The sequence below is a fragment of the Vidua macroura genome, chromosome 15 (genome assembly GCF_024509145.1).
Source record: "Vidua macroura isolate BioBank_ID:100142 chromosome 15, ASM2450914v1, whole genome shotgun sequence".
Lineage (NCBI taxonomy): Eukaryota > Metazoa > Chordata > Aves > Passeriformes > Viduidae > Vidua > Vidua macroura.
Genome location: NC_071585.1, coordinates 3300615 through 3315804, shown reverse-complemented (window position 1 = coordinate 3315804; position 15190 = coordinate 3300615). Strand labels below are relative to the sequence as shown.

Genomic DNA, 15190 nt, shown 5'->3' with positions numbered 1-15190 from the left:
TTAATGATGAAAGTAGAAGCTTCATTTACTAAAAAGGTTCAATTCATATTTACTATCTGTGCTCCCAGTTTTAACCCTGCTGGAAGCTTTTATTTCAACAGCCCAATGCTGACATGCACCACCTTTAGAAAAGTGTAACTGCAAACATAAATGAATGTCTAAAAATGTAATTAAACATTCTAAATTAAAAAGATCAGCAAAGGCAGTTTTCAATGTCTCTTCTTTGCCCTTTTTATCATGCATTAAGGTTGAAAATACCTCCAAAATCATTCAGTCCAACCTGTGGACCAATCACCACCTTGTCAACCAGACTGGAGCACTGAGTGCTGGGTCCAGTTGTTTTGTGCACAATTCCAGAGATGGTGATTTCACCCCTGCCCTGGACAGCCTGTTCCAGCACTTATCCATCCTTTCCATGAAAAAATTCTTCCTGATGTCCAACCTGAACCTCCCCTGGTGCAGCTTGAGGCCATTTCCTCTTATCCTGTCCCTTGATCCCTGGGAGAAGAGTCTGATCTCCAGCCTCCTCTCAGGGAATTGAAGATAACAAGAAGGTCCCCAAGTCTCCTTTTCTCCAATCTGAGCCCCCCCAGCTCCCTCAGCTGCTCCTCAGGGGACTGACTCTGCAGACCCCTCCCCAGTTCCATTCCTTTCCCTGGACATGCAACAGCTCCTCAAAGCCTTTCATGTCGTGACAGGCTCAGAACTGGATGCGGCACTCGAGCTGTGGCCTCACCCAGGACAGAGAGGAAGTCACTGGCCTGGTCCTGCTGGTCACACTGCAGCAGGTACAGGCCAAAAGCCCTTGGCCTCCTGACCCTCTGGGGCACACTCTGGCTCATCTTCAGCCACTGTGAACCAGCGCTCCCAGGAACTTTTCCAACAGGGCAGCTTTCCAGCCCCGCTGCCCCGAGCCTGTGCTGCTTCCGTGCACTGCCTCGCCTTTCAACCACTCCCTCGCATTGCCTTATGTACCGTGTCCCTCCATCGATTATGCCTCACCTGCCTTCTCCTCCCTGCCCCTCCCCTGCCGTGCCTTACAAAGCTCTCCCTTCCCTTCCCTTCCCTTCCCTTCCCTTCCCTTCCCTTCCCTTCCCTTCCCTTCCCTTCCCTTCCCTTCCCTTCCCTTCCCTTCCCTTCCCTTCCCTTCCCTTCCCTTCCCTTCCCTTCCCTTCCCTTCCCTTCCCTTCCCTGCCCTGCCCTTCCCTTCCCTTCCCTTCCCTTCCCTTCCCTTCCCTTCCCTTCCCATCCCATCCCATCCCATCCCATGCCTGGATTTCCCTCCCTTGCCAGCCTGTTCCGTGCCTTGTTTATCTGACCCTTCCTGGCCTCGCCTGGAGCTACCCGGACCCACGGGAAGCGCTCCCGGCCTCGCTCTCCGGCCCTCGCCGCTCCGCCCGAGCACCCCCGGCTCGCCACGGCCGCTCCCCACAGACTCCAAGCCCCGCCCACCCGGACGGAGGCAGCGCCCGGCCCCGCCAATCCCGGCCCGCCTTTCTCCGCCTCGTCCAATCACAGCCGCCCTTTCAATCCGGCCTCCGTCCCGCCGAGCTCTGCCCGCTCAGCCCGGCCCGGCCCCTCAGCCCGGCCCCGCCCCCCCATTCGCTTGAGGCGCCGCTCCGGGAGATGGCGGAGGCGCGGCCTCGCTCCGCAGCCCGCGGCAGGTGCTTCTGGAGCCCGGGAAGGGCCGGCGGGGGCTCCCCGTTCGGGCTTCGGCTGAGAGTTCTCCCCGGGGAAGGAGGGGATAGCGGGGAGCGGGCGCGACCGGCTCCCGGAGCGGCGGAGGCAGGGCCTGAGGGGAGAGCTCAGGGAACAGGCGGGCCGGGATTGGCTGGGCCGGGCATGCCCATTGGCTGTGATTGGCTGGGCCGGACATGCCCATTGGCTGTGATTGGCTGGGCCGGACATGCCCATTGGCTGGGATTGGCTGGGCCGGCATGCCCTTTGGCTGGGATTGGCTGGGCCGGGCATGCCCATTGGCTGGGATTGGCTGGGCCGGCATGCCCATTGGCTGTGATTGGCTGCGCCGGGCCGCGCAGGTAAGCGCTGGTGGCAGTGCGGCGGCGCGGACCCGAGCGGAGGCGGCGGCCACAGCGCCGTGCCCAGGGCGCCCTCAGAGCCCCTCACGGAGCTCCCATCGGCGCACGGGGCAAGACAGGCCTTGCATATCCCTTCCTTGCCTTAATTTTCCTTCCCTTGCCTTGTTCTGCCTCCTTGTTCTACCTTTTCCTAGCCCTTTCTTACCGTGCTTTCCCTGCCACTCCCATGTCTCATCCTTTTATGCACAGAAAAGATGTATTGTTTCTTTATTCATGTCTAACCCTTGTTTAAGGAGCCACAGGTTTAAAAACTGACCTGTTTTGGGGACATCAGGCAAAATGTGTGGCGCAGCAGCGAAGGGGTCTGGGGGGGACCCTGAGCCACCCACAGCAGAGTGGGGGTTCTGTCACACCCTGACGGGGAGGTCGCTCCCGGAGCCCCTCGTGGCTGCGTGGGCTTGGCTCTGCACCTGTCACAGCGGTTGGCAGCACCAGGGGCATCCAGAGGGAGGGGGAAGCATTATGGCTGCAGAAACATCCACAGTGACCTTTAAAGAACAGCTTCGGCTTGATGAGGCAGGTGAGCAAATCCCTGCCCCGGGCAGCAAGCAGAGACAGGAGTCACAGCAGGGGACAGACAGATTTATTATGTTTCTGGGAGCAGCGCCATTACATTTTGCTGGGGATAAGGTCAGCCCCTGCAGCCAGGGCAGAGATGGGCCGGGATGGTTATTCAAAGCGACGGGAACAAGAAGCTGCAGCCAAACCCCCGGGATCTGCTGCCAACATGGGGCTCCATGGGTCGCTGCGGCAGACGTGTGGCCAGCATCTGCCAGAGCCACTTCCACAACATCTTTCTAGCAACATTCTCAAGAGCCAGGGCACTGCAGGAGTCAGCGCAGCCTCTTGGCTCCCACCGGGGAAGGAAGGGCTTAAGACAAGAATAAATACAGCTTTCCAAGTCACCCCGACACCCACCCACTGCTGCACAGCCTGCTGAAGGCATTTACGGAAGGAGATCTGTCAGCTGGAATCCAGCAAAGGAGTGTATGCGTCCAAAGGAGTTAACACTGACTCGTTCGTATCCTGATCTCCTCCACCAGGCTCTCCCTGCGAACATTCACCTACACAGGGGGAGCAAAAAGTTGCTTCAATACAACTCCAGCAGCTTGACACGTCACCACAGTCGTGGCCCTGTGTCTCAGGAGGTCACACCAATTTGTCACCAGTCTCTCTACAGGGATGCAGCAGCCACAGAGCTGAACCTGTAAGAGCAGGCACATGCCAGCAACTCCAATAAACCCTCTCCTGCATAATGGTTGTGAGAAAGATGCTCTTCCCACACCTTCGTGTAAGTTCCTAAGTTACTGATCTATGCAGTGATCTTAGCCAGTGTCCTGTGCACTGATTCCAGTGCTGCCTGTTTTGGGAATCTGTCCTGAGGTAACAGGCACAGAGCAGCTCTGCAGTTCAGGGTTAACCAAGTTCTGTTCAGTCTCACTCATTCCAAGAGTGCCACTGAGAAGGCACTCAGGAGGTGCCTGAGTGCCAGGCACTCCAGGCTCCTGAACTGAGGAATTCAGGGAGGCCACGTGGTAGGAAACTCCCCAGAGCTGCACACAACAGCACTTCATGACTCCAGGAAGCTGCACAGGGCGAGGAACAGGAATATGGGGTGTTACAAACTTGCTGGAAACAGCACTGGGTCTGGAGGGCTGGTTTGAGCTGGGCTGAAGGGTCACACAGCCAACCCACCATGCCACAGGCCATACCTCCTCCCGGGTCGCCACGATCCGCAGCTTGACAACTCCATCTTTGAGCTCCTGCTCACCCACAATGGCAACAAGAGGGATGCCTGTCTCCTCACAGTACTGCAGCTGATTCAGCAGCTTGGGGTTCTTCTTGTACAGCATCTCTGCCTGGGAGAAAGCCAGAGCACAAATCATCAAACTGGCATGTTTCACTAGACCCCTTCAACCAGGCACTGCTGGGCCAGTCTGGTGAGCGTGAGGTTGTGTGGTGGGGACAGGATGGACTCCTGGAGAGGGCTGGGCACCGGGTTCAACAAGGCCTTGCAGTTATAGGGCTAAGCAATCCTGCTGCCCAGCCCTTCCTGGAGAGCCCATGATTTGGGACACTGAGAAGAGGAAGGCTCCGTTCAGGAAGGCAGTCTGTTCCTCACCTGCTCCCTGTAACTCCTTCCCAAAGCAAAGCCAGATCTGGTCCATTCCCAGACAGTGAACCAGGCAGCTCTTGACTTTGCCATCACCCAGTCATACCTTGATTCCAGCATCCCACAGTTCGGAGATGAGCTTCAGTCGCTCTTCGAGGAGCTTCTTTTGGGCAGAGGCCACCAGCACCTGTGTCTCCGTTGTCCTGATCTTTTCCTCAGAGGCCTAGAGAGGGGACAGGACCCAGAAGATGCCACAGACATACCAAGATGCCTGAGATTCTGTGAGCAGGATGGGTCAGCACTCGGCTCCATCAGTCTAGCACTGAAGAGGACTGGGCTCAGATGGATCAACAGCCTTAACTCAGAGTCAGAGAGATCCCACAGATCCCATCCTAGAGCAGAATCAATTGTCCATGATACGTGCTTAACACAACCTCCCTCCAGTTTCTCCATGCCCAAGGGCCTCCTAAATATCTGCTCCAAGCAGCTCAGAAGCAACACACCCAGGAGAAAGTGGACACAGGCAGCTGCCTGCTCTACAGCCGAGGTTCTAACTATGGGTTAAACAGCAGCAAGCGGAATGCTCCACCAGCCCCTGTGGCAGATGTTGGATACTCCATGTGGCATTTCCCTGCTGCCTTGCTGAAGGGAGAAGCCTTTAAAAGGTCACCTGCAAAGGAACAAACCTGGCCAGCACTGGAGGTGGGGGAGGAATTCAGTTTCTATTTAGAAATTCCAGTTGTGTCTGGCTGCCAAGAGAGAACTAACATCAGACTTCTGGGGGAGGGGAACATGTAGTCCATTTTAGGAGTTTACAAAGATCTATTTAACACACATTGATTGGGATGAAGAACAGAACAACTTTGAGGAGAGGGAAGAGGAAAAAGCTATCTGGGAAACCCCTAGAGGCACTGCAGTTCCTGCCCTGGAACATGTGATACCTGTCTGGTCTCTGTAGTGCCACAGGCAGGACAAATAGATGTGTGAGGCTGCTGCCTCCCTTGCAGAACAATGCTGCCTCAGCAAGGAGGATGTGGGCTCATGTGGATGCCTAATGCAGTGGGGAACACTAAGGTACCTGCCTGTGCTGAGGATTAAAGTGCCCCCACCAGCTGCAGCTGGAGAAGCCATGTCTGAGGGCTGTGGGAAGAAGGGTCTTGTCTTCAGTGGGAGCCTCATACAGCATCCACCAGGCCAGAGAGAATTGGAGGTTATTTCCTGGTTCTGACTCGTGGTGCAGAGCACAGCAGAAGCCTGGCTGGCTTCCCCAAAGGCTGGGGCAAGGAACACTCACTTCAGCATCTGCTGGAGTGGGGGATGAACCATGCTGAGCTGAGCACCAAAGGCACCTACCTCCAGTCTCTGTTCCAGGATGGAGAAGATGCGCTCGATGCCAATGCTGACCCCCACACAGGGCACCTTCCGGCCCTTGGGATCAAACATCCCCACCAGCCCGTCATAGCGGCCGCCTCCAGCCACGCTCCCGACGCTGACCGGCTCCTCCCCGCGCTCGTTCTCCTGCTGCAGCAGCACAGCCTCAAAGATCACCCCCGTGTAATAGTCCAGGCCCCGCGCCAGGCTCAGGTCGAAGGAGATCTGCAGGGCACAAGGGCGGCCCCGTCACCGCCTGCTCGGGGCCCACCAGGGCAGCACCCCCTCCTGCCCCCACACCTCCTCACCTTCCCTGTGATGCCAAACAGGGTCAGGTACTCAAACAGCAGCTTCATGTCCCCCAGCCCTTCCTTGGCCACCTTGTTCTGGGATAGCTTTGGGTCCTGGAGAAGCTGCTCGATCAGGTCCAGCCCACCTGCGGGGACCAGCCGTGCCTCAGGTGTGCCAGGGCAGCAGCACCCGGCACGGTGGCCCCGGCCAGCCGGGTGTGTGCCCTGCACCTTCCATCCCCAGCCCACAACAAAGGCCAAGGGCACGACCCCCTGGTGCTCACCGTGGAGCTGCACATACTCCCCGATGCGATCCGCAGCCTCGGGAGAGAGCCCCTTCTCTCCCACCATCTCACTCCTCACTTCTTCCCATGGCACCTGTGAGGGGAGAGAAGAGCATCTGCCACTGGACCAGGGACACGGGCTCTCCTCTGCATGGCAGAATCCCATCATCATGGTTAGAAGGTGCATGAGAGAAGTAGCAGCTCTCAGAGCACAGTCATGTATGCATAACTCCATTTCTTGTACCTCTGCACAGCCTGTTTGTACCTCAACCCTATAAAAATACCTTTAGTTTGATTTCTAGCCAGAATCAAGTATCAGCACTGTATAACAACCAATTCTGAGACCCATCTTGCTGCTGTGGTTTCCCTGGCTAGGTACTTAGTCATAAATACCACTCAGGAAAGTGTTGCTGGTCATGGAATCACCTGGAAAGGTGTGAGCTATTGGTTGGGTAATGGAAAAAACCCAATGTAAGCATAATACGCTGCCATTTTCCCACTGACCATGAGTCAGAGAACCAGAGTCTTGATCACATTCAGCTGCACTGAGATAAATCACAAGGAAATGATCCCATCAGAAAGAAGCCCAATGCTCCCTTCCCATTGCTCTTCCACACATACACAGCCCCAAACCCCAAACTCTGGTCATGGCTCTGCAATGGATCTCTGCTAACAGGACTGTGAGTGAGACCTCCTGCAGTTGCCTTCATTTGACTATCTGATGAGTCCCTCACAGGAAAAGGCAGTTCACTCTTCAACAAAGAACCATGACCACATGGGATGAGACACAAGCTGCTGTTTCTAACATGCCCTAGCCTAATTTGGTGCAGGTTTTCATGAGCCTGGTTCATAAGCAGCAACACCTTGAGCAGCTGAAGATTTGGGATATTGAACTTCCTATGTGAAGAACCTTTTTCCCCTCCCACCTTTCCTTTTATCAGCCCCTCATGGGATAGGGGATAACAAAACAGAGGATCCACTCTTCCTATGTGAATGCTGTGCCCTGCATGTATCCCCTCCAGGGAAAGGTGGGAACAACTGGATGCTTATCAGCATTTTCTGGCCAATTCTCATGGACCATGGTTCATTCACTGAGACTCCAGCAGTAGCAGATACAGCCTGGGGCCCCAGCCCATACCTTATCCAGTTTGTCAACGCTGGAGCAGATGGTTCGGAATTTGCTGTCCGGGACCCCACAAACTGCAAACATCCCATCAAGGATGCGCCGGTCGTTGACCTGGAGAAAGGGAGCAGCACATCAGGAATTACAAACTCAAGCAGATGCTTCAGCCACGTCCTGCTTCATTCCCCTGTAGTTTTAAACATGGAAGAGAATACAGGAGACATCTGTCAAGGGTTGTTTTTTTTTTTTTTTTTGCGCTATTTTAAATTTCTATTTCCCATTCCTGGGGAGCTGAGCTTCCTAGAGCAGACCAAACAGCACAACTGACATCTACCAAGCCTGGGCAGAGCCATCACATTTCCTTCTAGAGCCACAGACACCTCCACTCAACAGAGAGAGAGAAAAAAAAAAAAAAAAAAAAAAAAAAAAAAAAAAAAAAAAAAAAAAAATCAGGGCCTATGAGTCCCCTCATGTGGACATGTAAAAACAGAGCCAAGGAGATGAATTCAGAGTATTACCCTACACTACCAGCAGAAGAGAAAAGGGACATCTCGTTATGTTTAATCCTCAATGAGGATTTATTTTTTTAATGATAGTATCATGAATTCTATAGCTTAATTATGCTCTATAAGTACACAGTTAAGGTCAAAGGCTCAGCTGGATTCAACATTTCCATGGGTAGTGAGAATGTCTACAATTAGTTAGGAACAAAGAAACTTCACAGGAATTTGGAATCCTCCAGCATCAACACGAACCAAAAAGTTCCTTGTGGGAGACAAGAATAACCACAGGCAGGTTATTCTGTTGCTCCCCACTGCAGGAGCATCTTCACCCTCAAAGGCACCACTTTCACCACTGCCCAAACACCCAGTTCCTTCATCTCACCCCAGACTGGTTCAGGAGGAAGTACCTGGCCCCTGCTCCATGGGGCTGCAACAGGAACACAACATCCAGCCTGCAGTGCCCAGGAATGGCCCAACTCCAGGTCCCTCATAGATCCCACTGCCCTCCTGTGCATCCAGCACTCCTACCCATTGCTCTACTTCACCTGTGCACCCTTCCCATCCTGCCTCACCTACACATCAAGCACCATTTGCTGCCATCCCAAGGGAGCAGAGGTGTCTAGAAGCAAATAGCAAGCTCAGCCTACAGTAGGGCACAACTCTTGGTCTAGAAAATGCTTCAGCTCCAAAAAGGACTTGGTGGAAAGGCAGGAGTCTGCAGACAACACCACACACAGAGCAGATGCCCCTGCTGGGATAAGGGCAGGAATCCTGGACCAGAGCCTGTTTTACTGCAGGCAGTGAATATGACAATCACCCGCCTAGACAGATATTGGGAAGAAATTTTTTATTATAGAAGTGGTGAGGCCCTGGCACAGGTTGTCCAGAGAAGCTATGACTGCCCCACTCCTGCAAGTGTTCAGAACCAGGCTGGACAGCGCTTGGAGCAACCTGGGATAGTGGAAAGTGACCCTGCCCACAGCAGGGTAATGGAACTAGATTATATTTAAGGTCCCTTCCAGCCCAGACCATTCTATCATTCTAGCTGGCTGCTGGAATTTTGCACAGGACCGTGGTTAGTTCTGGAGAGAACACTGTCAGTTGCAGCCTCAGAAAAACTCCTGTCATTCCCAGCTCAAAGCAAATCCAAGTGGAGGTCCAATCTTTAACAAAGGGGAAGCATGTTTGCTTCCAGGCAGAGAGGAGGGACAAACTCTGGGCCAGGCCTTAGAGTGGGAGCAGGTGCTACTGTGTAAAACCACAGAACAATGACCACTGCACAGTGGCACAGAGAACCCACCCAATCTCACCTTGATGACAAAGTCCCCGAGCTGCAGGTCACTCAGGATCTCGTGCACGATCTTCAGGCACTCGGCATCGGGAATCATCGGGTCAAACTGCCCGGCGATGTCAAAGTCCTGGGGGCAGAGGAAAAGGCAGTGAGCAATTCAGCACCACAGTATGGCTGCAGAAAAACAGCTTCAACTGCTGGAAAGAGTAGTTTGTATACACAACCCAACAGAACTGGGATGTGAGGCACCACTATCCCTTACAGATTCAACCCAGAAGGGACAGGATGTGGGTTAGGACCTCTGCCATGGAAGGCAGCAGTGCTCTCATGTCCACTGCATTTCAAAGAGTTTGTACACTGCAGTTGCTGTGTGACACTCTGATACACAGATCCTCAAAAAACAACAAAAAGAAGGAGCAGCAGTAAACAAATAGAACAAAGGAACCAGAAAGAGGAGGAAAATTACTTCTCATTTGCTATTACTTAAATGCCAAATGTTTCACCTTGATTCTTAGGATGCATTTTTAATACACATGCCAATCAAGTTAATGATTAGGGAAGGCAAGAAAAGTAAACCCAGAGTTTCAACTCCTAAGACAGAAAAAGCAATCAGGAACCTTGAATGGTCCCCACCAGAGATCACTAGATGAACTAGCACTTAGAAGAACCAAAGCCCAAAATCAAGATGCTTTAATAGGCTGGTATCCCATGACTGGAAATAACTTCAGTGTTCAGAGAGAAATAAAACACAGAAGCAACAAGAGAGCCCTTCTTCAGCTCCTGTTTAGGAATCCCCAAATGCAAAGTCTTCAGTGAGATTTTGGGTTCAAGAATAATTTTCATTATGTGGATATATTTCAACAGGGCTTCACCAAGGTCTCAAAATAAACTGGGGCATTGGAGGAAGAGATGGGATCACATAGTTAATTCCTCATCAGCTGAATGCAAAAAGGGCTGATGCAATCCCTGGGAAAGTTGGGTGAGGAAGTACAGGAAGTGTACAGGAAGTCAGGAGAGTGCCGATATTACTGCAAATGGCACAGATGAAATGTCACTGAAAAAAAAAAAAACCAGGGGCTGGTGAATTATTTTGAAGAAAAGCTGTAGGAAAGGGTCCTAGGCTGAGAAAAGAATGAAAATATATCCAAGAAGAGAAGGTAACAAAGGTAACAGAACTTGATTTATATGGTCTAAGGAGGGGAAGATTTCTCTAAACATTTCCCAAATGTTTACCTGGGAAAGGGGAAGAATACATATCAAGGGATGATAACTACTATTTTGAGAGCTGAACTCTTCAAACGAGAGGAAGGAAAGAAGCAGGTACAAATAAATTTAGCCTGGATATTAGAAGACCATTTCTAGCTATCCTAGGAGTGAGTTCTTGGAGTAGATGAGACAGGTAGATGAGACCCCAAGTCATCCGGAAACAGGAATCACCAAGCCAAAGCTGGAAGGTATTCCCAGGGGTTGTATAATGAAGTAGGAATATTCTCAAACAAAAGGAATTGTTTGCAATATGAGTCCCTAGGGACTGCGTCAGTAGAGCAGAGCAAAGCTGCTCCTTAGGGCTACCACGAGAGAGCCACGAAGGAAATTGCTTTGTTACTTGTTCTGTAATTTGGCCTCTGGGTTTTCCTTTCCTTTTGAAATGAAAATTGACTAAACATGGAAGGGAAGTACCGTGTGCTACTGATTGGCCTGGTTGGTATGTCCTGCTAACACACCCAGAGCTCAACTGTTGCCAGATTTGGGATCAGAAGGAAATTCTTCCCCACCTCCCATCCAGCAAGCACTGTAGGATGGAGCAAGGAGCTGCCCTCCCATACAGTGCAAAGGAGGTGATACCACCTGGGGGCTCTATGACAAAGTTCCACACCACACCAGCACCGTGTCACAGCTGTCACACACCCACTCTCCCCCTCTCCAGTTGTTTTTCACACTCATAAGGACACACTAAGGAGAAGATTAGTGGATCCTTCAGAGCTTTCCACAGACACAGGGAAGGGTAACACAGGTGTTACTTTGACAGTGCTACGTGTCCACAGGCGCTGCCCAGCCCAGAGCCTGTCCCAGCAGGGTCCCTGCCCACAGCCAAACTCACACACTGGTAGAACTCGCGGTAGCGGCCCCTGGTCATGGCCGGGTTGTCCCTCCTGTACACCTTGGCAATGTGGTAGCGCTTGATGTTGGTGATCTTGTTCATGGCCAGATAGCGAGCAAAGGGCACCTGAGACAGAGTTAAGGATGGCAACAAGAAGGGATCATCCCCCCAGATATCAGTCACAGGCAGCACTGGGTCCTCACTGTCTCCCACCAGCACCCTGGGGGCAAAGGACTGCTAAGAGACAGCTGGACTTATCACAGCTCCCCAAGGTCCCCACACGCTGCCTCCAAGTGTCCCTTCAGGCTTCTTCCAGCAGCACCTTAGGCTGGATCTCAGTGTCATGTGGGCTGTGCACTGCAGCAGTCTGCTCTGGGAACCCTGCTTGGGAGAAACCACACTCAGGACAGATCTTCTGTACTTCCACACACATGAAGAATGAAGCTGTGTCAGGGGAGGGTCAGGCTGGATGTCAGGGAAAGGTTCTTCCCCCAGAGGGTCGTTGGGCACGGCCACAGGCTCCCCAAAGACATGGTCATGGCACCAGACCTGAGAGAGCTAAAGGAGCATTTGGAAAATGCTCTCAGGGACTTGGCTGGAGTGTTCTGTGCAGGGTCAGGAGCTGGACTTAATGATCCTTGGGGTCACTTCCAACCCAGGATATTCCACGATTCTAAGCATTCCTTCACCAAACAGAAGCAATGCACAGTAAATAACTGAGCAAGGGTTCTGCAACCCACTGAACCACACTGCCTGCTCGTGCTCTCCCTGTCAGTTTGGGGTCCCTCCTCCCCCTCAGGACAGTAAGTCCTCCCAAAAGGAGGACTGCAAAGGCCCCTCGGCACCAGCTGTGGCAGGATACTGTCAGGTCATAGCGTAGGGACAGCAGCTCTCCTCCCTGATCCTTTAGATCATAGATGAGCTTCGAGTCTTCACCGTATTTCCCTGTCAGTATCTCCTACAACAAAACAACACACAAACAAAAAGCATCTTCAGTGACAGGGGATCAGCCCTAAAGCACACAGAAAACAAGGAGAGAAAGGGAGAATGCCTAGGAAGGGAAGAAGGAAACTCAACACTCTGAGCTGCAGGATCCTCAGCAGCTCAGCCAGCCTGCTGTGTCCTCGCCCACCTTGAGCTCGAACACCGGTGTGTCGATGACTTCGGCCCCGTGGCGCTTGAAGCACGAGATGATGGCTTTGAAGGCCCTCTCACGGATGGCCATTTCCTTGGGGCCGAAATCCCGCGTGCCCTGGGATGAGGGAAGAAAAGGAGCAAAGGATACTTTGGGTTAGAGGCATGACATGAGAAAGATGCCAGAGGCAGTATGAAGAAGCTGCCATATTGCTAACAAAGCCAGAGAGACCAGATCCAGACACCAGGTATTGGTAAACAGCACTAAAAACATTGGAAAACATCAGGACACAGCTCAGACAGAGTCTGCCATGGTCTGCAGAGCAGAACCTAAGCCAGGAGTTTCACAGTACAGGAAACAAAGGAGATAAAACAGATCCAGCAGTCAGAGTTCAGTGCTTTCGAGCCTGACAGTGCAACCAGGACCTGTCCTCAGCTCTGATTCAGAACTATTAGCCAGATCCCTGCCCAGTGAGGCACCCCAAAGGTGGAAACAGAGGACAGACATGCTCTGAAACTGTGCAACAACCATCAGCTCTGCAATTCCCAAACACAGAGAAAAATCATCATTCAAAATGCAACGCTTGTGAAATGTCTGTCTACAATTCACAGGGCCACGTACCCTTTCCATTTCTTTGGTGTCAAGGACCACTGAATTATTTCAATGACCACCTTTATGCTCCCAGCAACATAAAAATCCACTTTATAAAACCAGTTAGGCAGGAGGAAGCGCTCCCACCCACAGATCACTCAGACGGCCTTCAGCTGCCATTGACAAGCCTGAGATGGGCTGGAAACCCAACTGAGTTTCTCTGGCACTCAACAGGGCTGCAAAATCCCCTTCTCCACACTTTTAAACAGTGAAATACCCTTCCACTTTCCAGGCAGCACACCACAATTACATTCAACAAAACATATCATAAAGGAAATGGACAAGTTTTGAGACTTTTAAACATTGGGAATAAATTCTTCCCCGTGAGGTTGCCCAGAGAAGCTGGGAAGCCCCATCCCTGGCAGTGTCCCAGGCCAGGCAGGATAGGGCATGGAGCAACCTGGGATAGTGGAAGTTGTCCCTGCCCATGGCAGGGGTGGAACAAGATGAGCTTTAAGGTCTTTCCAACCCAATCCACTCCATGTGTCTATGATTTCCTATGTCAGTGGCATCACCAGAGCCTGCTTTGTTTGTGAACAGATTGATAACTGTCTCCACACCACAGCATGGAAGCAGGTGGTCTCCAATCAACTGCCAGTGATGAAATATTCAGGTTACAAAGTATTTCAGCAGAAATTGCATTATGGACACCATTCTTAGGGACCTGGAGGCTGAAAAACTACTTGTAAAGAAAGGGTCCTTCCACAAGAGGACACAGAAATTCCAGCAGCTGGCCAGACCTGTTCAGTAAATGAGCCCCTCAGACTAAGGGCAGAAATGAGCCCTCTCACACTGGGCAGCTACAATAAAGCTTGTTTAGAAGGGAATTTCCTGACCACACCAGCAGTGGTTGGAATGCCACAGAAGCACCCAGAAGTCTCTAAGGTGGTGAGTATCTGAGTTGAATGCTGTCAGGAAATGTTCTCATCCCTCCCCCCCTTGCTGCTAAAAGTGAAAGTGGAACCAGAAATTTAAACAAAGAGGTGTGGCCGCGCTGGACTTTGGCTCACCGATGTGTGGGGGCTGCTGGCTGTGTGTCTGGGGGAGGACATGCATGCACAGGGCACAGGAGAGGGGAGTTACCTTCGGGGTCTTCAGCACAAACTTTTGTTTCCCCTCATCTGTCCCCAGCTGTGCCTTCATCTCGAGCAGCTTTGCCACTTCCTTTGCAATCTGGGGATGGAGCAAGGAGGGAGCTGGGGACAAGACCACCCACCAGACCCAGCCCACTGCCTTCCCCAGTACCTTCAACCTCAGCATTCCCAGCGCACCTGGACTCCACAACCTCAATACACCCACTATTCCCAGTTTCTCAGCAACCAGAGGGACGCTCCCTGCTCCTCTCCAGCACTTCCCACTTTTCATACAAGCACCCCTATCTCAGCAAGGCAAACACCCCCACCATTCCCTGACTCCCACGACCTCCATTACCATCCACAGCTATCTCCCCACTCCTATCCCCACCACCAGCAGCTGTGACACGCACCAGCGGTTTCCAGCAGTTTTTCCCAATCCTAACTCTCCCAAACATCCTTCCCTTCAATGTAACACCGCTATCACCGGCTCCCACCAGGAGTCTCCCCTGCACCCTTAACCCTTCCACCTCCCAGCCCTGCACTCCCACCCTTCCAGACCAGCCTTCCAGCCGCCAGCCCCAGCCCAGTAACCTCCGCACCAGTACTCCCGGTTCTCCACCCACCGCCCAGCCCAGCCCAGCCCAGCCGAGCCCCCAGCTCCCCCAAGCCCCTCTTGCCCATCCCAACGCCGCCGGCGCCCCAGTTCTCATTCCCCGCCGCTCCCAGCCGTACTGCTGCTCCCCCAGCACCCATTCCCGGGAACACCGGAGCCCCCGCACCCATTCCCGGGAACACCGGAGCCCCCGCACCTCGTCAGCATCGGCCTTGTCCTGTTTGAGCCTCCGCACGGTCTCCGCCTGGGCCCGCACCGCCGCCTCCTCCGCCATGGCGAGGCTGCGCCCGCGCTTGCGCAACTCCCGCGCCGCCGCCGCGCACGCGCAGCGCCGCCACCGCGGGGAAGCAAAAGCCGGAGGGCGCGGTCTGGGTTTATGGCTGGGTTTGTGTTTAATATATAAAAATACAGAGCTTCCACGCGCGCCCCGGCCTGCGCAGCTGCTCCAGCCGCTCTTGTGTCCCTCGGTGAGGGGACACGTGCTTGCTCCAGGCCGCTCCCGCAGCTCCGCGCCCGCCGGCAGCGCCCGGCTGCGGGTCG

The 15190-nt window shown here is 53.1% G+C and overlaps 1 protein-coding gene across 1 annotated transcript; it reads right to left on the bottom strand.

Moving 5' to 3' along the window:
* Positions 1-2660: 2660 nt before the first annotated feature.
* Positions 2661-15179, bottom strand: LOC128814923 (histidine--tRNA ligase, cytoplasmic). Its single transcript, XM_053991242.1, has 13 exons — positions 14847-15179; positions 14045-14134; positions 12308-12427; positions 12038-12133; positions 11176-11301; positions 9094-9201; positions 7296-7394; positions 6158-6251; positions 5892-6019; positions 5566-5808; positions 4319-4435; positions 3812-3958; positions 2661-3163 (listed from the first exon to the last, which is right to left on the bottom strand). The coding sequence occupies exons 1-13, from the start codon at positions 14922-14924 to the stop codon at positions 3104-3106; spliced, it is 1506 nt and encodes a 501-aa protein (XP_053847217.1). The 5' UTR covers positions 14925-15179; the 3' UTR covers positions 2661-3103.
* Between the last annotated feature and the right edge of the window lie 11 nt (positions 15180-15190).